The following is a 26084-nucleotide window of genomic DNA, read 5'->3' as shown; positions in this document are numbered from 1 at the left end:
ACTCTCCCACTTACTTGAGCCACAGCGCCCCTTCTGGCCATTTTCTATATATGTGGTGCTGGGGAATTGAACCCAGGGCCTCATGTATATGAGACAAGCACTCTCGCCACTAGGCCATGTCCCCAGCCACTGCCACCGTTCTTTAACAAAGAATCCTCATAGTAGAATGAATGGTGTAAACCCACTGCCCAAAGCGCTCTCCTCCTTGGGGCTCCCATCTCCCAAAGAGCTGAGGGTCAGTATGAGGAATAACAGGTAGAAAGGTAGTTTTCTGTCTTTTTCTTAAATCCCTGTCTGCCCCACCCAGAAGCTAAAGTCAGGGGACTTTACCTGCACATCTTTCCAGGTAGTGATGAGACTGACCTCCAAATCAATCTGAGCTACCTGGTCAGAATCAATCTGTGAAAAAGCCAAAGGTTGGTATGTGTGAGGAGGCTGTTGGGGAAGGAAGGGAACAGTCGATCCCAAGACTGATGGGGACCTGAATAAGACAGTTGGTGGCCTGAAGAGCTAAGACTCAGCCGGGAGAGGATGCTGGGAGAGCCATTATGGGAAAGAGAAGCCCAGGGATTGGGGAGGAGGTTCTTGATGCAGAGGGACACAGGGCTCTGGTTCTGGGTCCAGCAGGGGCTGGAGTAGTTGCAGGCTAGGGGTCAGGAAAGCCTTACATCAAAGACAGAGATGTAGCCATCGATGAGCTCCTGCAACACCCGAACCTCATGCTCCCCTCGTCCATCTGTCTGGAACACACTGGGTGCAAACAGAAGGGCCAGGTTCCGTGTGCACATCTGGTTTAAAGCTGCACATTTCTGTACCCTGCAGAAAGGCACCAGGGTCACAAGGAGTACAATTATGCTCACCCCTGCTCCAAAACATCCACCGACTCAGCAAACACTTATCGAGTCCCTGCTGTATGCTAGGGCCTACGCTAAGCACTGGGGATACAGCAATGAATAAGACACAACACTGGCCTCAAGGATTTACAAGTGATTAGGAATGATCATAAATACAGCAGGTGGCAGCAAACTTTTTATGTAAAGAGCAGATAATAAATACTTGAGGTTGTCAGGCCATGGAATCTCTGTCATAACTCCTCAGCTATGCTGTTAAGAGTGCAAAAAGAACCAAAGGAAACTGAGTGCCAGGGGCTCAGGCTTGAAATCCTAGCTACTCGGGAGGCTGCCCAGGCGGGAAAGTCTGTGAGATCCTTATCTCCAATGAACTTCCAAAAAAATCAGCAGATATGTGGCTCAAATGGCAGAGCGCTAGCCTTGAGCACAAAAGCTCAGGCCCAGCACCCAGGCCAAGTTCAAAGTCCCAGCATGCACGCGTGGGCGCACACACACACTACACACACACACACACACACCAATAGAAAATGCTTAATATTTCCAAGTTAATGGGTATACACTTATGTCCAAAACTTTGCAATGGGGAGTTGGTCAGCTTCTGTACTATTATATAACTAGTACAATACAGCCAGGGATTTGTTCCAGAATCACTCAAAGGCCTCTTTCCCTAACAAGTTGGGAAATGTAATCTGCATCTTATTCATCTCTCTTTCTCTCTTTTTAACTTAGTGATGCTGAGGCTTGAACTCAGAATCTTGTACTTGTTAGGTCTGGAGCCAGGCCTCCAGCCTGCATCTTTGTATTTCTTATAGCTAACCCTTTGCCTAGCATAGCATAATAAAACAATATTGACTTCTAACCATTTCCAAAGGCTCACTACATGTCAGGCACTATACTAAGAATTTCACATGAAATTTCATATCATATCCATGTGAGTGGCTATGCTATTATCCACCTCCTATTCCTAACAAGGTGGAGAGCATTCACTCCTTCATCTTCTTCTTAAAAACGAGAAACTAGGCTCGAGAGGGAACAAATAACTCACCCCAAGTCATACAACCAGAACGATGGAGCTAGATGGGAAAGCTAAGGTTTGCTGGACCCCCCAAATCCATTGTGAAACTTGATGCTAGGACAACCCGAATGGATGAATGAGTCAGTGGATGGAATACATTGTGGAGTCGTCTGACTGCCGAGTGATACTGACCGGTAGAGATGCCCGATGAGGGTGGCCAGTGTACGGCGGTTGACTCGAGGCAGGCAGCTGATCACTTCTTTATATTTCTCCAGGCGTTGATTCTTCTGGGGAAGCTCTGAAGACGGAATGGAGGAGGGTGGGAGAGCATCCAAGGAAAGGAGCATAGGCTAGAGTGTGGAGAGGCCTTTCTAGAGAAACAAACCAGGATGGGTGGGTCTCTGCCTGCCTCCCCGCCCACCCCTCCCCCCCCAGCCCTGTCTCAGGATGGAGACTTGGGTGGAGCGTTGAGGAGGGAGTCTGCCCAAGGCCACGGGAAAGCCTCCAGGATTCTGAGGGTGGGAAAGGGGGAAGATCCCCTTTGGGGCTTCCGAATGAGGGGTCTTGGGAGTACCGGCAGCCTCTCTCCAGCGAGGCAGCAACCGAGCAGAGGTCACGGGGTCGTCAAGCTCCCGAAAGAAACGTTTGAGGGTGTCAGTCACGTCTTCCACGAAGTGCTCCCCAGGTCGGAGTTTCACTGACCGGGCATCCCTCCGGAAGTCAGCGAGGAGTCGTAGGCTACGGGCCCGCGCGCCCCCTTTCCGATACACACCTTCCAGTCTGAGCCCTAGAAACAGCCAGGAGATCGTGTTCACCATTGCAAAAAAGACAGGCCATCGCCCACTCCTCTTGGTGACTCCTCCCGATGACTCCTCCGTGGGACATGGCTGCTGGGGAGACGGGGGGGGGCAAGGAGAGCTGAGTGGTCTCGATTCTCAGCTCCTTGCCAGGAAGTCACTGCCTGACCTCCAGGTCGTCACCCGCGACATCCCCACCTGTATCTGCCGTATCCCTTACCACTTTCATTTTTTAGGTAGCACTCTCTGAAATTACATTATAATTGATCTGATTACCTGCAGATTCTCTATTTGAGCATTTGCCACATTTATTGACAACTCCAAAATCCATAATGCATCCCCAAGTATTCATGAGGGATCGGTTCCAGTAGTTCCCACAAAAATAACCAGAGCCACAGTTATGTGTCGTATATAGTATTATTTGCATGTAACCTAGATCGTTTGACCTGTATGCGTTAAATCATCTTTAGATTATGTACAGTACTTGGTATGATGTTAATTCCGTGTAGGTAGCTGTTATGCTATCTTGTTTATGAAATAAAGACAAGGACAGGCCAGTCTAGATGCACCTTTCTCTTTCATTCTCTCTTCCTTTCTTCCAGCAGTGGAGTTTGAACTCAGGGCTTTGCACTTGCTAGCTAAGTGCTCTACTAGAACCATGCTTCCACCCCTTTTTGCTTTCAGTTTTTCAGGAAGGCTCTCACTTTGGCTCCGGGCCAGCCTTGGACCACAGTCTTCCCATTTCTGCTTCCTGCATCGCTAGGATTACAAGACTGTGTGTCACCATGCCCAGCCTTCAAATATTCATGTCTTTAGTTGGTTGAATACACAAACAGATATAAACTCTGCAGACACAGGGCCATTTGTGAATGTATGCAGAGAAAAATCTTAAGTCCTTCTTCCACATTCTTGTTCCTAGATGAGAGTCTCTTTCTCTGTCTCTTTCTCACACATGTTCTTTCTTTTCTGGAAGTGCCAAGGGTTGAACCTAGGGCCTTCATATGCTAGACAAGGATACTAGCACTGAGCTACATTATCCCAGCCAGACGCATCCTTTTCATTGTAGAATTCGGTTACATTGTTCAACCCTTTTTAGTTGATGAACTCGTTGCATAAAATAGCTTCCAAGTATAATTCTGAAAGGCTGCCTATTATTTCAAAGTATGAGTATATTGTGATGGGCCATACAGAGAATATTTGTGTGCATTAGATAAGCTTCATTGAGGCATATGATGCTGTTCGTGGTTCTGGTTTCAGTGTGCATATGCAAAGACATACATTACATGAGGTCACTTTAAACTGAAACCCACACACAAGGTTTCACATTGGTTGGTTGACATAAATGTTGTAACCAGAAGTTCAGAAGAACCTAAATCTGTCTCTCCTTTGAGGTAAGGATTCAATGTTCACTAATTCTTTGCAGTGGCTTTGCAGAACATAACTCCTGCAAATAATGAGAACTGATTATATTTGTTTTCTTAACGCCATCGCTCACACTGGTGTGTGAGCTCTTGTAGAACCTGCCCTGTTCACTGCTGTGTTTGCAGCATCTTCCTCGTGATAGCTAGCTACTCAACAAATGAACATGGGGTGCCAGGATCCTGAAGGGGGACAAAGGGGAGGGGTCTGGCCACCCACACTCATTTTCCAGAGCCTTCCCCCTGGGCCTCGGACTGAATCCCTCCTGTGAACACAAGGAAAGTTGAGCAGAGAAGTAAGTGAGTTAAGTCTTTGAATTGTTATTAGCCATAAGTATTGAGTGCCCATCTCTTCACAGGGTGCTGCCCTTCTCCTCCTCCTCTACCTCCTCTTCCTCCTCCCCCTCCCTGCGTCCGTGCTCCTTTTGTTTTAGGTGCTTGAGATTGAACCCAGAGCCTCACACACTCTTATTAGCTTTCTGTGAGTTCCCTCCCCCGCCCCCCGGCCAAATTCAACCTCATAATGAGAGTTCGTAGGGAAAATAAGATTCGACTTGGTCCTTATTTGGGATACAGAAGAAAAGAGAGGCCCAAAACTCACAAAGAAGTATAGGGACAATCTGCCAATTTCATGTCTGGAAAATCTCTCCCACACAGAACGATTCTGCTCAGACTATCAGGAAAGTTGCTTCCCGCACAGCGAGGCTCTTGTCTAGTGGCTGCCTTCCCTCTGTTCACCATAGCGGTGCCTCCTCCATCCATTCACAAAGTGCATTCATTCACCACAGCCACACCTCTGCAAAAGTGACCCCTGAACATGCAGCCCGTCAGGGGCTGAATTCAAAGGGCGACACGAATCCGTTCACTGGTATGCCTACTCTGAAAAATGAGGACAGTGAGTTCCACTTTACAGATGCAGGAACAAAAGCCTAGAACAGCTGAATCAGAGCACCCTTTGATGCTAGGTTGTAGTACTGGGAAGCAGAACCCTTTCATTGCTGTGGTTGCCAGTACTGGGAATTGAACTCGGGGCCTCGTGCTCTTGCTTAGCTTTTTTTACACAAGGCTGGTGCTCTACCACTTGAGCCACGCCTCTACTTCTAGCTTTTTGCTGGTTGGTTGGAGATAAGAGTTGTCTGCCCAGGCTGGCTTTGAACCGTGATCCTCAGATCACAGCCTTCCTGAGAAGCTAGGATGAGAGGCATGATCCAGAGCTTGGCTCAGAACTATTTTTAGGTGTTTCATCTCCCAGCCATGGCTGTGTCCTCCCCTCTCCCCCTCTTCTATTCCCCCTCCCCCAACCCCACGGGCTCAGTATCGACCAGTGCCCACTCACCATGCTGGGTGACAAAACTGATACAGGCGTCCACAATGATGGGGATGTCACCCCGGCTCATCTGCTGCTCCTGCAGCCCGGTGCCGCCCCCACCAGCAGCACCGCCAATGGCTGCGTTCCAAGCCGAGAAGTCCAGCCGACCCTCCCCCTGCAGATACAGGGTCCTGAGACCCCGGAGGTCCACGTCAGAGCCAGCTCCACACGGTCCTTTGACTAAGGGTTCAGGGGCACAAGGACCTGACTTTGCAGAAGCACCAGCAGGGGGCAGCAGGACCCAACCCAGATGGTCCCAGAGCTAGGGAAGCAGCTTTGATCCAAAAGGACAGGGTGGGAGACAGTGGGATGAATTCCAGAAGAGGGACTTGGAGGCAGAAGGCAAGAACAACATTTACCTTCCTGTCTCTACCAAGACCAAATGTTCCTTTTTGTCCGGGGTGTCAGCTGCAGCGACCACACCTGGGAGGAGAATCATTGGACACTAGTATAATCTTCATCTTCATCAGAGTGAATACTATTCAGAAGAACTTAAGGGATGGAGGTACCAGGTTAGGAGCCTTCTAGCCCACGCTTCATTAAACCCTATGAGATACACATTACTAACTCCACGCTATAAGTTGCATTACAGCTCAGAGAGATTAAATAACTTACCATGCATTACTTACTATAAAACATGATGAGGTTGAACTCAAACCCAGATGTCAAAAGTCTGAAAATATTATGATACTATATTCTTACTCTTCTTCTTTTTTGTCAGTTGTGGGGCTTGAACTCAGGGCCTGGGCACTGTCCATAAGCTTTTTCTGCTCAAGGCTAGCGCTCTATCACTTGGACTGACAGCACCACTTCCAGTGAACTGGTGGTTAACTGGAGATAAGAGTCTCACGGACTTTCCTACTTGGGCTGATTTTGAACTTCAGAAGTAGCTGGGTTACCAGCACAAGCCACCAGTGCCCAGCTACCATGCCCATTTGAAGAATGAGGAAACTAAGGCACAGAGAGATTAACTCATTTGTCCAAGGGTACACAGTGAGGAAATATTCAAGGCCTATATCTAGGTAGTCTGACTTCAGCGTACGTGCCTAAAGCTCTTTCCCATTAAAAAATGCTTTGATTTATAAACCCCCACATTTACAAAGGTGTCCTCTTCCCCAGTCCCGCCCCCGCTTACTGATCTCCTGTAGCCGCCGCAAATGCACCATGTCCTCAGGGGCTGGGGGGCCAGGGCCCGGCGCTGGGCACAGGAAGAGGTGGTCACCCCGAAGCAGGCCAAACCCTGACAGCCAAAGGCCAGGGGCCAGGGCCGTCTGGGAGGGGGACCGCAGCCACAGGCGGCCTAGCCGTAGCAGCCCGGGGCCCAGCAGCTGGTGACAGCTGAGGGGCGAGAACCACTGTGGAAGACACGAGGGGAGGGAGGGGAGGACAGGATAAAGCAGAAGTGGAGGGAAGAGAATGGGGAGAGAGGAATGGAGGTGGGGCGAGAGGGGCAGAGAAAGACAGGAAAGGAGTTCGGTTCTGTTTATTTGTTTTTGTTTTTGTTGCCAGTCCTGGGGCATGGACTCAGGGCCTGAGCACTGTCCCTGGCTTCTTTTTGCTCAAGGCTAGCACTCTACCTCTTGAGCCACAGCGCCACTTCTGGCTTTCTTCTGTATAGGTGGTTTGGAGGAATCGAACCCAGGGCTTCATGTATACGAGGCGAGCACTTTACCACTAGGCCATATTCCCAGCCCAGGAGTTTGGTTCTGTTCACTTCACCCAACATGGAGAAGACCCTCTGTGTCCCCACTTGGTATCCCGAACTGGAATGCGGGGTGAGAAACAGTGAGTGGACAGTATGTTCTACTGCGGGGCAGTCCTGCCCCAGGGCCCTGGGGAGAATCTTCCTGGAAGAAGGAGGGTTGAGTTATACTTCAAAGCAGTGCTTCTCAGACTCCTTGTGGTAAAGGACCAGGGCTTTTCCTTTCCCTTTCTTTCCTGTTTTTTTGTTTTTTTCTTTGAAGTTCTAACCTGTCACTAATCAATCCCTCTGTTAAAAATAATAAAAATGGATTGCCAAAAAAACCGAGATTAAAAAAGCAAAGACATACAAACCCTTTACTTGTCTAATTAGATTCAACACATGAAAGTACTCTGCCAAAATTGCTATAATAGATTCAAAATGCTTCCTCTCAAGTTCTGTGCTTATCCTATCACGGAAAGGAACAAACAGTCCAGGGGCAGCGTGAGGTGGCAGTCTTTACTCCACATCGGGTAGCGCCGCCTTAGAGGATGAGTGGAACTTGTGGAAAGTATAGAACATGCAAGAGCAGACTTCAACCTGACTGGGAAGACAGAGCCCACAAAGGATGAGAGGGGGTTTGTCGGCATGAGGGGTTAGAGGAGAGCTCTAGGCCTTAGAGGTCAGAGCTGAGCAGCTGTTGGAGAGACAACCTGGAGAGGCGGAAGGTGACCCTTGGCCCTGGCCCTGGAGGCTTGGGAGAGTCCGGGGGAGAGGAAGGCAGCTTGAAGGGGTTCCAGGAGATCAGCAGACTGAACACGACTTTCTGAGAAGTTGTCAGGAGTGGAAGGAGGGCACCAGGGTGAAGAGTTGAAGGGGGAGCAGAGCTTAAGGAAAAGCTGTTTTAGGATGGAAGAGACTGTCGTCATCGTCATCATCGTCATCACCATTATTATTTCAACACCCACACATGAAAAGCTTGCTGTGTGGGGGCCCTTACATGTCATTTAATCCTCATCCCTAGGGGTGAGGCTTTTACACCTACTCTGCAGACAGAGAAAAAGCTCCCAAGACTCAGAGTTGGTAGGACTCAAATCTCAGGACAAACCCGGGGCCTGAACTTTTCGTTCTAGAAATGGAGTCGAGGATGGAGAGATCGGCTTCTTTAGGGACAGAGAGAAGCAGGATAGAGAGAAGCACAGTTTTGCTAGTTGGAAATCTGGGGATCAGAGCCCAGCGCTGGTGGTTCATGTCTGTGACCCTAGCTACACAGGAGGCTGAGATGTGACAGTCACAGTTAGAAGCCAGCGCAGGCAGGCAAGTTGGCAAGACTCATATCTCCAAGCAATCACTCAGAAAAAGCCCAAAGTGGTGCTGTGGCTCAAGTAGAACAGCGCTAGCCTTGAACCAAAGAAGGTCAGGGACTACACTCTGGGCCCTGAGTTCAAGCCCCACGACTGGCAAACAAAACAACGACAGCAAACAAACAAACAAACCCTGGAGATCAAAGTGGTAGGAGTGAGGGGCAGTTGCTCTGTGGAAGAGGTCAGAGCACATTGAGGTTGGAGTCCCATAGTCTGCCGCCTGCTAGCTCTCTGACCTTGACCCATGACTTAGTAACCTCCAAGACTCAGTTTGCTTACTCGTAAATATTCATAATCCTCTACTGAGGCGGACTGTAAAAATTAAATGAGACAGTGAATGGGCTTCAAACAGGACCGGCACAATAAGTACCCAGACAATGTTAGCTGTCTGCTAGTGGACATAGTGGGCGTGGCTGTAGGAAGATGAGAGGGCAGGGCAGGATGGGGGCTGTCAGACACCCCGAGCCGCTGGGGAGGGGACTCAGCTGCTCACCTTCCCCACTGCACTGATCCAGGCCTCCAGACTGTCTGCTCCGTCTGTGCCGAAATGCTGGATTCTCCCACCAGTGAGGATGAGCTCAAAGGAGAAGGGGATTCTGCAGAGAAGATAGGAGTGAGGGGGGGAATCGGAGGCCGAGAGGGAGCCGTCAGGTCGGGATCCGGAAGAGCCGAGCCATTCATTACCTTTCAAGGTCACCCGGGTCCAAGGGCGGGGGACTCACCCCCAGACATACAACATCCTGGGGCTGAATGAGGCTGAGGGGCTCAGGGCTGCTCTCGGAAGCAAACATTTCCAGTGCGGCTCCCAGTACACACCACAGGCGCGGAGGGGCTAAGCGGGAGAGAGAGGGTCAAGGGGCAGCAGACCCCTGCCCCTGGTGTCATCGTTCCCATTGCCCAGAAGTTTATTCTGTGCCAAGCCTTCTGCGCCTGGATGACCCCCTATCCGTCTTCACGACAATCCTAGGAGGTAGTATATTCCACCTGTCTTGCAGACAGGGAAACTGAGGTCCCAGTTGGAGCAGCATATCCACCTCACCTGAGCCGGAAGTAGCACCGTGGGGATTCCACCCCGACAGTCTACCTTCAGAGGAGAGAGTCTCATCGATCACCCAGTCTTCCACCTCATTCCCAACACCCCAGCCCACTCCAGGGCCTCGCCCCCCCTTCTCCCCCACCCCATTCCCCACCCCTTTGGTGCCTGTCCCGCACTGCGGGCCCCGCCTCCTCCCATCCGCCGGCCTCCCCTCCCCTCACCGTCTCGACCCTTGCGCAGAGGTGGGGGCCCCGCCTTGTTGCTGATGGGACCGCAGTACAGAAAGCTGCTGTAAGTGGCGGGCACCACCACTTCATTGTAGACACCAGGAGAAGGGTCTGCAAGGAGAAGACGGCATCGGGTCAGGCCCATGCAGGGGGACCGGATGACCTCCTACGGGGAAGGGATCCAGTGGGAGAAGAACATGGACCCAACGCTACTGGCTGCATGGCCAAGCAGAGCCCCGTGGATCCCTCATGATCCAGACTGGAAGAGCGTGGCAGGGCGCAGGGGGGCCTCTAGCCTAACGCTAGTCCACTGGCTCTCCCCGCTAGCCAGCCAAGCAGGCAAGTGGCTGCGGGTAGGGACTTCAGAGCAGGGGCCAGTCTGTGACGCAGCCTTTCTGGCCTGTCCAATGGAAACCAGCTTTGTTAAGCCGATCTTGCCTCGGCACAATCAGATGAGACCAGCCACGGCGGGGACTGGGATTACCTGAGGGCAGAAGGCCAGGCAAGCTGCCATCAAGGGCTGAAGGGGACCAGGGCTCCTCAACTTCAGAAGCCTCAACACACAGGAGCTGGGTCATGTTCTTCAGGAGGCCGGGTCCTGTCACCGCTGCACAGAGCGCCTGAGGTGGGTAAGGGCCTCCGTCAGCCCCAAGCCCAGCCCGAGAGCCCCGGCAACAGCGCTCGATTGCCCAAATCAGCCCCGGACACCCAAGACTGGGCATTCCGACACACGCACGTGGTTCCGCCACCCCAACCACGAGCCTCAGCCTGTGCCTACCTGGAGAAGCTGGTTATGATCTGGATGCTGAGGATGGGGCTTCCGGAAGAGGCCTAGCCGGTACTTTCGGGAGATGAACTCTCCCCGGTGGCCAGGGGTCGAATCTGGATGCAAGCCTTCACCTGCGGGGAGTGCCCCTGCCCAGAAGCGGTTGGCACGATCATTCCCCAGGACAATAAACAACTGTGGGATGGCAAGGGACAAAAGCAAGTGACCAGCACTCAAGAGTCTGCAGACATCCAATCCTGTGCCCAGGCCGGGCAGGAGGAGGCGCTCCTTCCGTTCATCCCTCCTCACCTGTACTATTTCGTTAGTCCAGACACTCGTGTCTAGCTTCAGGCTCTGTACCTTGGAGATCCCAGAGCCCAAGGCCCGGTGCTGACCTGTTAGGATACGAGGGGTGGGTGGCATGGTACCCCGAGCGCTCCCGCTCCGGCCTCTTCCTCTCCCGGCTCGGGTTCGAGGCCCCGGCCCTCACCTGCACACTGCTTGCAGATGACCACCCCCAGGTTGACGGCGGCCCAGTCCGGGCGGGAGGCCCCACAGTCTGCGCAGCGCCGGTTTGCCCGATTGGACCAGATCTTCTCAGCCACCTCGTAGTCAGACAGGGTCTCCGTGACTGCTTCCTGCAGAGCGGCCGCCCAGCTCTGCCGAGCGCCCCCAGACTCGGCTGTGAAGCTGAGGGGTGGACAGCCAGTCCGTGGGCATGGACCCCACCCCCTCGGCGCCCCATCCCAGGGGCGTTCCCGAAGGAGCTCCACGGGCCACGTCCTGGCCAACCCAGTCCCTTCTAAACTCTTGACCTCGTACTGTGGACTTCCCATAGAATAGAGCCGCTAACACATAGGTGTGTGTGTATGTGTGTGTGTGTGTGTGTGTGTGTGTGTGTCTGTCTCTGCTCAGGGTCTGGGTGCTGCCGGCACCCCATCACTCGAGCGACACCTCTATTTCCACCTTTAGGCTGGCTAAATGGAGGTGAGATTCTCCTAGATTGTTCTGCCTGTACCAGCGTGATCCTCAGACCTCAGCCTTCTGACTCGCTAGGGTTCCCGGTACCCAGCTCATCAACACCGTTCTGAGGCGCTTTCACTGCCCTCCGGTGCCTCCTCCCACCGGCCCAGCGCCTTGCCTCCCCCCCCACCCCAGGCCCCACCTGAAGCAGCGGAGGGGCGTGAGCAGGTCGAAGCTTCGACTCTTGATCTCCCGCACGCTGCACCCTTGCAGTTCGATGAAACAGATCCCAATGCCCAGAGAGAAGGCCTGGCGGCGTTGGGGGGTAGGGACTGTGAGGTGACAGAATGGGTGAGAGCGGGCCCCGGGGCCCCAACCCAGCCCTCTTTACCTGCTCACTCTTGTATAACGCCAGCTCTCCCGGGCTCAAGGCGGCAAACACTTTGGCCTTGTGTCCGCGCAGCTCCAGCATGCCCGTGCGGAGGGGTCGGGGTGCGGGTGGGGGCCGGGGGTGGCCCAGGAGGCGCTGCTCCTTCAGGCAGGATTGCAGTGTGGAGCACCACGTGTCCCGCTGAGCTGGCGGGGCACAAGCCAGCCGGTGAATGCGCCACAGGCCCACGCGGCCCCTGGCCCTGCACCCCGCCTCTCGGTGGCTCCCCGCCCTTACCCTCACTCTCAGTGCGAAACACAAACACCCTCTGGCCAGTAATGACCTGGAACTTGTTGTCTTTGCTGCTTCGGGTCATCTCAATGGCAGTCAGAGGAATCACACCCTTGGGGAAAGGATCCTGGAGAGAGAGAGAGAGAGAGAGAGAGAGTCCAATGGCCCAAGGACATAGGAACTGAGTCACAGCACTAGTTTTCAGATTAACACTCCAATCACAAGCAATGGTTGTAGCTGCCTAGCCAGGTCCTTTAAATTGTTTCTCTGCAGACCACCAAGGACTTCAAAAGTAGGAAATTCTCAGCTCCTCTGGCTTCTGACTGCGCCCCCCCCCCCCACTCCTATACGTCTTCACACTAGCAGAAGGGCTGTGGTCCTTTGTGGGTTCAAGGTAGCCATCCTCCAACCCTCTGGCCTTTCCATCAGGTCCTCTCCATCCCTCTTCTTCTCCCTACTCTCGCAGGACACCTCTAATCCTTCACCTTGTCGCTGCCAAAGTACATCAGACTCTTCCCATTGAACTGCACAAAGCGCCTCTGGAAGACGTAGTTTCTGAGGAAGGAAGGGGCCAAGATGGGTGGGTGGGTGGGGTTTCATGGGGTGGGGGATCCCAGGTTCTGGGAGCATCCTCCCTCTCCCTTCCCTTCCCCGAAGCCTCACCCCTGAGGTGAGAGCTTGTCTAGCCAGCTACTGAGCAGGGGCACAGGGCGGTCCGCCGTGGAGGAGAAGCTGGCATAGGGGGAGATGAGGTCGTCATTGGTCTCCGGGTCCACAGTGGGGAGCGAGAGGGTAGAGTCCCCAGGCAGCTCCAGGCTGGCGTAGCCAGCATCTTCCCGAGCCTCCAGGTCCTGCCTGCTGAGCCTTGGGAGGGGTCAGGACAGGGAGGGATGCAATCAGACCCAGTGCCCTGAACACCCTCTGGAATTTCTCCACCCTCACCCACAACCCCTGGTAGAATGCCTGGAAGGTACAAGATCTGTTGTTCAAACCGGAAGGAAGGAGGTTGAGATGTCAAAACCACCGTGCTGCCTCTTCCCTAGGCACACTTGGAATTTTTAACAATCCCCCTCCTCTGATACTCGTATTACTTAGGTGGGAAAACTGGGGAAGTCATACAAATGGTTTCCTGCCTTGGTTGCTCATCGTTAATCAGTGTCTTCTAAGTCCTGGCTTCCAAGAAGTTCTTGACTTTCTCTCTTTGGACCAATTTTCCATCAGTTTGCAAACTGCCAGACTTCTCTCATTCTTGCCCTCCATCCACAATCTTATTTTCCTTCCTCTTATAGAGCTCTTTTTAAAATGTAAATGAGCTGGACACGGGTGGCACAAACCTGGAATCCCAATTATTCAGGAAGCTGAGACCTAGAGGACTGAGGTTCAAAGCCAGCCTAGGTAGAAAGGTCTGCAAGATTCTGTCTCCAAAGTAACCAGCCCAGAGCTTTGCTGGAGGCATGACTCGAGTTACAGTGTCAGCTGAGCAGTCGAGAGACCCTGAGTTTAAACTCCTACCTCAGACCTCATGTTAGGTCAACCTCATCCTTACTTAATATAGTCTAGCCACATTCTTTTCCTTCAGAGCCTTTGTACATACTTCCTTTGCCAAGAACATTTCTCCTTCCTTATCTCCCTATGCTGCTTTTTTTTTTTTTTTTTTTTTTGCCAGTCTTAGGCTTGGACTCAGGGCCTGAGCACTGTCTCTGGCTTCTTTTTTGCCCAAGGCTAGCACTCTACCACTTGAGCCACAGCGCCACTTCTGGCTTTTTTTTTTCCCCTCTATATATGTGCTGCTGAGGAATCGAACTCAGGGTTTCATGTATACGAGGTGAGCACTCTACCACTAGGCCACATGCCCAGCCCCACTATGCTGCTTTTTATCACCCTCCAAATCTCAGCTTAGGTCATCTTCTCAGAGAAACTTCCCCTAACCATCCTGAGCAGACTCAGCTATTGCCCATTAAGTGAGATTCTCAACCTCAACACCACAAAATACTTACAAAACTGAAAAGGATTAATGCATGGGCTTTTATAACTCCACTTTGAATCTCTGGGAGTGAGGCCCAAGCACTTATAGTTTTGAAAGCTACCCAGGTTGTGAGTCAGCTTTTAGGCTGAAAAATACTAACTACCCTGTTTGTTTCCTACTTCACTGAGAAATTGAAGCACTCAGCCAGAACGCCACAGAGTCCCGGTGCCTTATCTACCCAGGTCACACATACACTCAGCCTCCCTTCTGTGACTAATAAATACCTCTACATAGAGACAGCTCTTCCTCTGAGTGCCCCACCCTGCTCCTTTCACCGATAGACATCCCTTTTGCTTTTCTACCATTTGTCTCCCTGTATAGCTATTGGCCTCTGACTTACAAACATACCTAACATTCCACTCAATACAAAACCTTTTCTTTGACTCCATTTCTGCCATCAGCAGTCTTTTTTTTTTTTTGTTCCTTGCAGAAAAAAACTCAACAAAGTTGTCTATTGTTTTTAACTCCTCTCTTTCCATTCTTTCTTAAACCCACGGACTGGGCTTCCATCCTTACACTGCAAGGATGTCCTTGTTAATGTCCTCAACGATCTCTACCCTGGCAATTCTAGCAGTCAGTTCTCAGTCCTCGCTTACTCAATGGCAGGCCTCTGGGCAGCACATGGCAAACTCTTCTCATAGACTTTCTTCCCTTGGCTCTTCTGACATCACACTCTCGCGGTTTCCTTTCTTCTTCACTAACCACTGCTTTGCAGTCTGTTGGCTAGGCCTTCCCCTTCCTCTAACCTCTGGATCTGGGAGGGTACCAGAGATCTGGTCTCATTAGTTCTCTTCTCTGGCCACACTTGCATAACTGCTAATCTAATTGCTAATCCCTCCCCAACTGAAATCTCCAGCTCAGACCTCTCACGTAACTCTTGACTTGTGTAGACAATGACTTACTTGTCTTGTATGGCTAGCAAGCCCTTCAAATTCAACACGTCCAGAATGGAACTCTGGATAAACACCCCCTCCTCTCACCTGTGCTATCTACAGTTATCTACAGTCTTCCTCATCTCAGACCACGGCAACTGTATCAATTTCCAGTTGCTCAGAACAGCACTGTCCAACTCAATGTGGACCACGGATGACATTTCAAGTTTTCTAATAGCATCATTAAAAAACTGAAGGAAACATAGATGTTTAATTTAATAGTTTATTTTATTTAGTCCAACTATTAAGATTTTGGAATGTACCTACCATAAAAATTCTCAGATTATTTATTTCTATGTCTGTGATACTCATCCAGCGTTTTCGTTTGCTTTTACTAAATCTGCAAAACCGGAGAGATGTTCTACACTTGTAGCTCATTTTGATACAGACCCAACACGTGGCACGGCCGGGTGGTTACATGTGGTTAGTGGTTACGAGCTCATACTAAAAGCCCTCAAAGTAATCCTTGACCAACTGTCTTTTCTTCTTCACTTCACCTCCCTCCCACCCCGGTCACCGCCTTTTGAGATCTTTCACATAGGTTACTGCGAAAAGTGCCAAACCCGCTGGGAACCAGGGGTGAAAGTTCACATCTGCTTCCCTGTGTATGAGGAGGCTGAGATCTGAGGATGGCCATTCGAAGCCAGCCTGGATAGCAACGCCCATAAGACTCTTCTCTCCACCTATCACTGAAGAGCTAAAAGTAGAGCTGTGGCTCAAGTGGTAGAATGCAAAACAGCTCCGGGACAGTACCCAAGCCCTGAGTTCAAGCCCCACAACTGGCACACAAACAAATATTAAAAAAACAAAACAAAACAAAACAAAACTCCCAATGGGTCTCTACTACTTTTGTTCCGCCCATACATATGCCATTCCCAGCACAGCAACCAGAGGGATCCTTTGAAAGTGTAAGTCAAAACCCCTCCAGCAGCCTCCCATTTCAGAGAGTAAAAGTGAAAGTCCGTAAGGTCCTACCTGATGGGGCAATAGACCTCTCTGACATCATCTCTGCCTGCCCTTGCGGTGTTGTCGGCCTCTGCCTGCCTCTACAGTTCTCTGGGTGCATACCTTCCCGGAAGCCTCCACATTCTGACCACGCTCCCTGCCTGAGACCCCATTCCTCCAGAAACTCTTCAGCTCCTTCAAGTTTTTGCTGAAACGTTATCTTCTTAACGCTCAGTAAGTCTGACTAAAACACTTCAGTTCCTCACACTGCCCCAGCGCTCTAGTTACGACCTGTAGCAGACATACTTATTAACTGATCAGCTCCCCACAAGAGCAAGCGTTTCCATGTGCATGCATCCATCCCAAGTGTCTACGTTTGGAATGTAACCGTTGTTCCGTTAGAATTTGCTGGATGGAGCCAGGCACCTATAATCCTAAGGATCTCAGGAGGTTGAGATCTGAGCGTCACAGTTCAAAGCCAGCCTGGACAGAAAAATCCAACAGACTCATTTCCAATTAACCAACAAAAAGCCAGAAGTGGGGGGTGAGTAGAAGTGGTAGAATGCCAGTCCTGAGCAAAACAGCTCAGTGAGAGAGTGAGACCCTTAGATCAAACCCCAGGACTAGCACCAAAACAAATGAAAATTTAAATTTAAGACATTTTAAAAAATCTGCTCACCGGAAGAAGGAAAAGTGAAAAAAGCAAACACACACAAAAACCTTCCATGGGACTCAATGCAGAGCCTTGGTGACCTACCACTTAAGCCCTATCTCTAGTCTTTTTTGCTTTCAAATTGCTTTTCAGAGATCATCTTATACTTTCCCCAGGCAGGCCTTGAACCATGAGCCTCCTACCTCTGCCTCCCCAGTAGCTGGGATGTGAGGTGTGAACTCACTACACCTATTCCTCTACATTTTAATGAGCAATCTGTTTGCCCACTGCGTTTGTGTCCAGTCTGCCCCACTGAGTCACAAGCTGCCTGAGGGCCTACGATGATCATCCTGGGCTTTTAGTGCCCGCTTGGCCTATACCAAGTGTGCACTCAAGGTCCAGGACTAGGTGGACACATGGCCACGGTGAGCTCAAGCTCCCCTGAAGCTCCCATCATTACCTGACTGAGCACTCACCGGGGTTCAGCCCTGTCTTGGCAGACACCTCTGCCCTCCCTTCTGCCGGGGCCACTGGGAACCCCCACAGGCTGGACACCATAGTACAGGCAACCGGGATCCATGATGTGCACTGGCAGGGAGAAAAGGGGTTAGTTAGGTGAGAGTACCTGAGGTCCAAAAGGGTACACTCCCTCTCCCGGAAGCCTCGGCTAACCTACCTACCTGTGCCTGTTGTGGGTCTGAGGGCAGGGGTGGGGGCAGTTGTCTGAGAGCTGTCCGGAGCCCTTAGGAGAAAGGTCTGTTAGTTATGAAGGTAGAGAGAAAGACTGACTGACCGCCTCCTTCTCCAGAATCCGATCCCGAAGCAGCCAACCCCACTTACGCGTCTGGAGGCGCCTGTGTCCCGCCGTGTAAGTCCAGACCGAAATAGATGGCATTGGGCGTCATCTCCACAGTACTCAGGGCTGAAGTCTCAGAAGAGGATGCAGGCAGAGGAGGGGAACTTGGGCTAGACTCTGAGCTCTTGGGCTCTTCTGGTCCCCAGGAGGGTGGGCTCAGCCCAGGCCTTGGGGTGGCAGTAAGGCCAGTAAGCCCACCGAACACTGTCCTGGGTTTGGGTACAGGCTTGAGGGGTTGAGCTGGAGGGGCTGGGCTTGGGGATGGCTCCATGGTATGATCCGATCTGGGATCCGGGGAGCCCTCTGCAGTGCCTGCCTGCAGCAGGCGCAGGATGCGTTTCCGGTGCCCAGTGGCGTGGATGCCCAACTGCCTCAGCTCCTGGTGGCCCAGATGTTGGGCTGCACTTGCTGTCGCCAGGCCATGCCGCCGGAACGTGTCTGCGTACTGCTCCAGATGGACCGCGGCCAGCCACACCGAGATGTCCAGGTCCTGAGGGGCAGCCATGGGGGCTCAGGCCATTGCTGGGGGGAGGGGCAGGGTGAAGGGAGGGCTCAGGCTGAGATTCCCCCCTCCCTGCCCCAAAGCCTCAGGCCTGGACAGCGTGTGCCAACCTCCAGTCTCCTCCCAAAGAACAATAGCCAAAGGTCTGCCATTCAGACGCAGAGCTATCCGGGGACGTTAGCATGAACCCTCTTCTCACCGGAGGAGAGTGTGCAGGAAAGTGAGGTCCGGAGGGGGAAGGGGCTCACAGCAAGCGGTATCAGTGTTAGCCTCAGTGTCTGCCCTTCCCTAGGTCTGGGTCAAAGCTCTGTCCCTACTTATTGCACTCCGCTGGGAAGGGGGGCCCGGGATAGAAAACTGGGGGCCAGGAGGGGTGGCATTCGTGGTCTGATCAAGCTATCCATAAGATGGGGACACTGGTGGGCTACTTCTTAAGGGGAAGGAGGCAGAGACCCCACTCCCTGTGGTTTCCTAAGCTGAGGCTCAGGCTGGATATCCTAACCCTGGTCATTCCCAGTGCCTCCTCCCCTTCCACCTATTGTCTCTCTTCAGACTTCCTTCCTGTCCCTCTGGCCGCGCTGCCCCCCACATCCTGCCGGCCCGGGTCGGGTCAGGCTGCCTCCTGGGCTCTGACCGGCTGCCGTGTGTGGGGTCCCAGGCTGGGCCGCTTAGGGGATAGGGTTGGGTGGAGAACGGGGCCAGTCAGATGAGGAACCAGAAGCCCAGGACGGCCCAAGTGACTCTCCATTCTCCACCCGCGCGTGTGTGGACCACCCTGCAGGGGCTCACCAGCGTAAAGGGACACGCGCACGTGTGTGTATGCGTGCATGCACACACATTTTCTCCAAATCTTCCTTCCCATGCAGACACCCCAAGGCCTAGGCCTCTACCAGTCAGCACCACGGGGTCAGTCTGACCCTAACCCTATTATTCCCTGAACCCAGTGGCTTTCTCTCCGGGTGGTCTTGGCCTCTCCACCCGCCCCCCCCCCTCATCCCCACCTCGACCTCCAGGTCCACCTTTGCCCTTCTCCCTGACCCGCGTTGTTTTGCCCCCGGCAAGCGCGTGCTTGCCTCTGGCCTCGTTCTAAGTCGTTCTTAAGCGGCCGCCGGGGCTCGGGCTCGGACCCCCGGAGTCCGCCGCAGCCTCGGCCCGCCCCGCTCTCTCCAAGTGGCTCCGGGTCCACGTCGGGGACCAGGGCTCCCCGTCTCGGTCCCACCCTCTGTCCCCAGGCTGCTCTCTGGCTGGGACGCCTCCTCGCCAGGCCTGGACAACTGAGTCACGGCCCGGTGTCCGCGATGACTCGGGCCGGGCCCGAGGCGCGGCCGGCTGGGAGAAGCGCGCGGGAGTGAGCCGGGCACCGGGGGCGCGCGGGCCCCGGGGAGGGGGGGGGAGGCGGAGGGCGGGCCGCGGGGAGGAGGGAAGGGGAGGAGAAGGCGGCGGGCGCAGGGGCGCCCGGGGAGCCCCCGGAGGCCCCGGAGGAGGTGGGGTGGAGTCTGGGGAGCGGGAGGGGGGGTCCAGGGGGGCGGGGGTCCTCACCTCTCCGCGGCCGCCGTGCGCTCCCCGGTGCCCGCAGAGCCGTCCGCGGCCCCAGTCCCGCGGCGCCGTCCCCGCCTCCCCACCGCCCTCCCCCCGACGGCCCGGCCCCGCCCGGCTCCTCCCCGCCCCTCCGGTTCCCCTACCTGGGTCCCCGCGGCGCCCCGGCCCCGGCCCGGCGGGCGGCTTGTGCAAGCGCGGGGCCGCCGGCCGGTGCGGGCCTTGCCCAACCGCCCCGCCGATCGGGGGCCCTGCCCCTCGCCGCCCGCCCCGGGGCGACCCGAGGCCCCGGACGGGGACCGGGAGAGGAAGGGCTGCGCCCCAGGACGGGCCGGGCTCCGATCCCCCGGGGCGGCGCCACCCACACCTAGATAACCGGGGAGCCGGCAAAAGAGCCCGACCGCCCCGAGGGCGCGGACCGGCTTCTCACCAGGAACGCAGGGCCGCCAGGCCACGACCCCTTCCCCCCTCCCAAGCCGGGGACTGTAGGGACGAGGCCGCCCCCCCCTCCCACCCCCCCACCCCTGCAAGGTCAGGGACCAGTACTGTCCCACTTGACCATTGCTGGAGGACTGAGAAGAAAGTGCTCTTTTCCCCTCCTCCATTTGCAGAACACACACCCCAACACACACACACACACACACACACACACGCACACACAGGCCTGTCCCCCCCAAGAGCCAAAGCACTTCCTCCTCCGGCAGGGCCAGTACCTTGCCGTGTGGGGTTTGGGGTGCCTCCCCCGCCCCCCCCCCCCCCCACTGGCCAGCTGTGTTTTCCTGTTTGTAGGAGAGGAAGTTGACTGTGAGTCAGCAGACACAGGAACTGTCAGTAGCTAGGGGGAAGACCCCAGCCTGGGGTGGGCCCGGGGTAGGGGGGTGGGGGGGGGGGAGTGGGACTCACCTCTCCCAACTGCCTAACTCAGGAAGCCACTGGCATCTTCACTCTGCCCAGGCTTCCTCTCAGGGCCTCCCCTTTGAGAAACAACAACAAAGAGTGAAGAAGGAGGAGGAGGAGGAGGAGGGAGAAATTACAATAATCATCACAAGAGCGACCAGTTATGGAGACCTATGGCCCAGGCCCTGTGCACGCATGGCTTTGCAACCTTCAATGAATCATCACAACATTCCTGTTAGAAACTCTTATCACCTCCATTTTGCGGATAAGGAAAACAGGGGACATTAAACAATACCCTGTAATCCTAGCTACTCCTGAGATCTGAGGTTCCTGATTCAAAACCAACAGTGGGCAGGGAAGTCTATGAGACTCTTATCCCCAGTTAACCACCATCACCACCACAACCACCACCACCAACAACAACAAAAAGCCCAAAGTAGACGTGGGACTCAAGTGATTGAGCTCAAAGCCTTGAACAAAAAAAAAAAAAAGCTCAGAGGCGGCACCCAAGCTCTGAGATAAAGCACCAGGAGCAGCAGCATAACAAAAATAAAAAGAAGTAAAAATTTGCCCAAAGCCCTGCAACTAGAAAAGGGCCCACAGCCCCAGAGAAGACCCGGGAGCAGTGGACAACAAAGCACCTCTTTTCCAGGTAGGCAACGACTGGGCAACTATGGTGGTGGTATTGACAGTGTTTCTCACAGATCTTAAGCTTTTTTTTTTTTTTTTTTTTCCAGTCCTGGGCTTGGACTCAGGGCCTGAGCACTGTCCCTGGCTTCTTTTTGTTCAAGGCTAGCACTCTGCCACTTGAGCCACAGCGCCACCTCTGGCCTTTCTCTATATATGTGGTGCTGGGGAATTGAACCCAGGGCTTCATGTATGCCAGGCAAGCACCCTTGCCACTAGGCCATATCCCCAGCCAGATCTTAAGCTTTAAGGGCTGAAATGAATCAAGGGCCCAGTTGCTTCCCTCTGCAACCCATTGTTTCTGCTCTAGGGCTGGCTTCCACTCTGCTGCTCCCTCTCAACCAAAGAACTTAGCAGAAATCTGGAACTTCCCTTGGACTGCGGGGCTCAGTCCCATCCTTCCTTTCACCCTCTTTGTCCCCCACAGCTCTCCCAGCCCCAGGCCCCCTTCTCTCATTGGCATTTCCCACCCACCCTCAGACCTTAGGAATCATCCTGCCTTTGGCTGTTCCTTACTGGAGAATCTGTACTAATCCGGCAAGAAGAGAGAGAGAAACCCAGGGCACAGGGTCTGAGTGGTGCCCAGGGGATTGGATGGTGCACACAGGTAGAATTTCTGAATATATTTTTTTGCTCTGTATTCCCTTTGGCAATCAAATAAAGCACATGGACCTTGTCTCACAATAATGTTTCAAAGTACATAAAATGAGATATATAGGATGATAAAAGAAACCAATTGTATTGCAATAAAATATTATTTTAATGTAGTACAGTAATGTATGTGATTTTTTATTAATGCTTTAAATAAGATGTAGTGTTAGGTTGATTACCTCATATAATTTTCAAGTAATGATGAACACAAATGATAGTTCAGAAGATCTGTAATATTGTATTATGATAGGAAAAAATATGTGATCTCTATTAGTGTCAGAACCATTTATAGCTAGTATGACTGAACTGTTTATGTTGTTATAATTGAAGGAAATAGTTTCAGGTAGAGGTTAATGAGAATAACCTACTTTTTTTTCCCCCAATCTAAGTTCCATGACTCCCAGTTAAGGAGGCTGGGCCAGAAGGTCAGAGCCAAACCTCAAAAAAGAAGATCCAACTTCCTTCTTCAGACCACACTTCCCTTCTCTTGATCAACAGTATGAGCTGGGTGGAGGCTTCTGGTCCTTGGGCCCAACCCCCCCTCCCCCAAACACACACCGCCTCGCTCCCTTCCCCCTTTTTTGTGCCAGTCCTAGGGCTTGAACCCAGGGCCTGGGCACTGTCCCTGAGCCTTTAGGCTCAAGGCTAATACTGTACCACTTGAGCCAATGCTCTACTTCTGGCTTTTTGGTGATTAATTGGAAATAAGAGTCTTACAAATTTTCCAGCCTGGACTGGCTTTGAACTTCAAAGCTCAGCCTCTTGAGTAGCCCAGCTCCCTTTCCCTTTGTAAGTCTCCTTCTCTCCTCTTTTCCCTTCCCTCCCCCTTCCTTTCCCTTCCCTTCCCTCCCCTCTCCTTCCCTTCTTTCCTGTCTCTTTTCTTTCTTTTTTTGGTCATGAGTAGAGTTTGAACTCAGGGCCTGGGCACTGTCCCTGAGCCTCTTTGTGCTCAAAGCTGGCACTCTACCACTTGAGCCATTGTGCCATTTCCGGTTTTTGAGTGGTTAATTAGAGATAAGTGCCTGGACTGGCTTCCAACTAGAATCCTCAGATCTCAGCCTCCTGAGTAACTGGGATTACAGACGTGAGCCACCAGCAACCCAGCTTCTTTCTTCTATCTTTGTATTTATTTCCTTGTCTCCCCTTCTCTTCTTTTTCTGTCTTCCTCTGAGTGCATTTCTGTTTTTTCTTTCTCCAAATCTCTGTGATTTTCTCTGTGTTTATCCATCTTGTCTTTTTCTGACTGTGTGTCTCTTTCTGTCTCTCTGTTCTTTCCCATAACCTGTGGCTGATATGATTGAGCAGACTCGAGAGGAATGGTTGCAGCCTTAGCAGGGCAGGGCAAAGAGAACCCTTTGATATTAGGGTCACTGGGAACTTAAAGAGGAGTGTCACTAAGCTTCAGGTTCTGGCCTGCAAGGCATAAGCCACTTCTCAGTTTTCATAAGGGCAGAAACAGGTCAAGACAAGGATGAATGAGAGTAAAGGCACGGTAGGAAACCACCAGCTGCAGGGACTATACTAAAGCCCCTGTGCATCTCAATGTGGGTACAGAGGTGTCTTCCCCAGACCCTTCTCCAAGGAGCTTCCACTCAGCTCATTCCACGCATATACTTGTACTTGGAGCATTACTCCGTCTCAGGTGAGAGCCCAGCGACTCAAGCCTGGCACGGAGCAGGCCTGCAGTAGATGTCAGCCTGGTCTGTTGTAGATGGGCACAAGGCAGTTCAGCAAGCTAGAGACAGGGAGACTGATTTCCGGAGCTTGCCCTTGTCTCAATACAGGAAACCTGCCTGATGGAACAAAACATACTAATCAGCAGAAGGAGCGGCAGAACCCGTGGAAAGGAATTCTCCAGGACCTCCTTCCACATCTTTTATCTCCCATCTCCCACCCAGATAGTAAATAGACCACAGCAGCAACAATCGCCTTGAAAACCACTTTGGCTACCAAAGTCTTTGGGCACCCAAAGGGAAGCTGTATAGTAATTAAGAGTGAAGTCTTATAGTACACCCTGACCCTGACTCTACCTGTACTAACTGTGTGAGCTGAGCAGGTTATTTAGACCTGCATACCCCTCTTTCTTGTTCTGCAACATGGAAATGCTGACCGGCTTGTTGTGAAGATGAATCCATGGGAATATCTGGGTAATATGTGGAAAAGGGCTGACACCCTTTCCACAAGGGTTCAGTAGGTATTTCCTATTCCCTGTTACTATTTTTACCAGCCACTTCCATGGTAACTCTGGAATATATCCAGCTTGCTTACTACCCCATCAGCCTGGCATATCCTGTTACCCACTTTAACCAGTCAGCCTGTGGCATCTTACGGCCCAATTAGAGCACGTTGTACTTCTTCTGGTATTTCTACTATTTCCCAAGATTTCCTAGCAGTTTTATTTTGTTACTTCTCTTTTTTGTGTGTGCTGATCCTGGGGCTTGAATTCCAGGCCTGGCCACCGTCCCTGAGCTTCTTCAGTGCCTGCCTGCACTCTACCACTTGAGCCATGCCTCCAGCCCCGTCTTTTCTTCTGTTTTACTGAGCATCTCTTCTTGTCAACGACTGCTCAAGGGGTTAGAAATATGACTGTATAAGAGGCCACAATCTGTTAGATTGTGATCTGTTAGAGCAAGGGGACATTTATGAAGGAATCCCCAAATTAGTGATATGCATCTTCAGAAGAGACACTCTGTAAAGACATACAGTAAAGGCAGCTCACCTCATCCTGGGAAGGCTTTTCTAGAAAGTTCTGCTTGAGTTGAAGTCAGAATGATAGCAGTAATTACTGGGTGAGAGAACATTCTAGGCAAATGAAAACCACAAAGTGCAAAGGCCCCCCCATTCCCTTTCTAGTCTATGATCTGAATGTTTGTGCTGTCTCCAAAATTCAATTTGAAACTTAAATCCCAATGCAGTCATATTAGGGAGTGAGGTCTCTATGAGGTGACTAGAGATAGGCTAGTATTTCTTCTTTCTCTCTCTCTTTCTTTCTCTCTTTCTTTCTTTCTTTCTTTCTTTCCTTCCTTTCCTTTCCTTCCCTCCCTCCTTTCCTCCCTCCCTCCCTTCCTCCCTCCCTCCCTCCTTCCTTCCTTCCTATCTTCCTTTTTTGTGCTGTCTTAGGGCTTGAACTCAGGGCCTGGGCACTGTCCCTGAGCTTTTCTGCTGAAAGCTAGCACTCTAACACTTGAACCACAGGTCCACTCCCAGCTTTTTTATGGTGATAAATTGAAGATAAATCTCACCGACTTTCCTTCCCAGGCTGGCTTTGAATTACAATCCTTAGATCTCAGCCTCCTGAGATCTTGAGCAGCTAGGATTATAGGGGCAGCCACTGGTGCCCAGCTGGGTTAGTATTTATTTCGTTGTTTTGTTTATTGATTGAATTTTTAAAATTGTTACTATAAAGGTGATGTACAGAGGGTTATATAAGTCAGGTAAAGAGTATATTCCTTTGTGGACAATTTCACTTCTTCCTTCACTTGAGTTAGTATTTCTTTTGGTTTTTGTTTTGTTTTGTTTTGTTTTTTTGGCCAGTCCTGGGGCTTGGACTCAGGGCCTGAGCACTGTCCCTGACTTCTTTTTGCTCAAAGCTAGCACTCTGCCACTTAAGCCACAGCGCCACGTCTGGCCGTTTTCTGTATATGTGGTGCTGGGGAATCGAACCCAAGGCCTCATGTATACGAGGCAGGCACTCTTGCCACTAGGCCAAATCCCCAGCCCCGAGTTAGTATTTCTTGGATTTACTTTTTTTTGTTTTTTTTTGGCTAGTCCTAGGCCGTGAACTCAGGGCCTGAGCACTGTCCCTGGCTTCTTTTTGCTCAAGGCTAGTACTCTGCCACTTGAGCCACAGCACCACCTTTGGCCATTTTCTGTATATGTGGTGCTGAGGAATCAAACCCAGGGCCTCATGTATACCAGGCAAGCACTCTTGCCACTAGGCCATATCCCCAGCCCGAGTTAGTATTTCTTAAAGGGGCTTTCAAGCATGAATTTGACACCACCTTGAAGCACAAAGCAGCCCTCAGTAGACACCAAACTTGACAGTGCCTTGACCTTAGAATTCTCAGCATCCAGAACTGCGAGAACAACATTTCTACTGCTTGTATATTCCCTGGTCTGGGGTACTTTTGTTATAGCAGCATGTATGGACCAGAACAGCCTCCCACCCTCTGGCTACTTCCCATGCCTCAGTGGATAAGCACTGCAAGTCCAGAAAACAACCTCATTTCCAGAACACAGCCCATTCACAGGG

General features: G+C 52.1%; 1 protein-coding gene across 7 annotated transcripts in view; it reads right to left on the bottom strand.

The window, feature by feature from the left end:
• Window positions 1-19834, bottom strand: part of Arap3 (ArfGAP with RhoGAP domain, ankyrin repeat and PH domain 3) — a 32241-nt gene extending 12407 nt beyond the window's left edge. For 2 of the 7 annotated variants that reach the window (XM_048331010.1, XM_048331007.1), the window contains exons 1-23: window positions 19601-19676; window positions 17544-18081; window positions 17384-17445; window positions 17180-17291; window positions 12812-13012; window positions 12634-12703; window positions 12155-12275; window positions 11879-12063; window positions 11690-11796; window positions 11015-11214; window positions 10834-10919; window positions 10537-10719; window positions 10243-10378; window positions 9753-9869; window positions 9180-9327; window positions 8989-9091; window positions 6586-6805; window positions 5810-5873; window positions 5418-5581; window positions 2441-2653; window positions 2059-2164; window positions 669-816; window positions 331-399 (exon numbers count right to left, since the gene is read on the bottom strand). In XM_048331010.1, coding sequence (XP_048186967.1) covers window positions 331-399; window positions 669-816; window positions 2059-2164; window positions 2441-2653; window positions 5418-5581; window positions 5810-5873; window positions 6586-6805; window positions 8989-9091; window positions 9180-9327; window positions 9753-9869; window positions 10243-10378; window positions 10537-10719; window positions 10834-10919; window positions 11015-11214; window positions 11690-11796; window positions 11879-12063; window positions 12155-12275; window positions 12634-12703; window positions 12812-13012; window positions 17180-17291; window positions 17384-17445; window positions 17544-18064 — 3336 coding nt within the window. In that variant the 5' untranslated portion in view covers window positions 18065-18081; window positions 19601-19676. Of the gene's footprint in view, window positions 1-330; window positions 400-668; window positions 817-2058; window positions 2165-2440; window positions 2654-5417; window positions 5582-5809; window positions 5874-6585; window positions 6806-8988; window positions 9092-9179; window positions 9328-9752; window positions 9870-10242; window positions 10379-10536; window positions 10720-10833; window positions 10920-11014; window positions 11215-11689; window positions 11797-11878; window positions 12064-12154; window positions 12276-12633; window positions 12704-12811; window positions 13013-17179; window positions 17292-17383; window positions 17446-17543; window positions 18082-19068; window positions 19084-19600; window positions 19677-19743 lie in introns of those variants that run through there. The other 5 variants (XM_048331009.1, XM_048331011.1, XM_048331012.1 and 2 more) reach the window with 5 other exon arrangements.
• Between the last annotated feature and the right edge of the window lie 6250 nt (window positions 19835-26084).

Source organism: Perognathus longimembris, chromosome 22 (genome assembly GCF_023159225.1).
Source record: "Perognathus longimembris pacificus isolate PPM17 chromosome 22, ASM2315922v1, whole genome shotgun sequence".
Taxonomy (NCBI): domain Eukaryota; kingdom Metazoa; phylum Chordata; class Mammalia; order Rodentia; family Heteromyidae; genus Perognathus; species Perognathus longimembris.
Note: the sequence above shows the minus strand (reverse complement) of the source record. Positions and strands in the feature narration are given on the sequence as shown.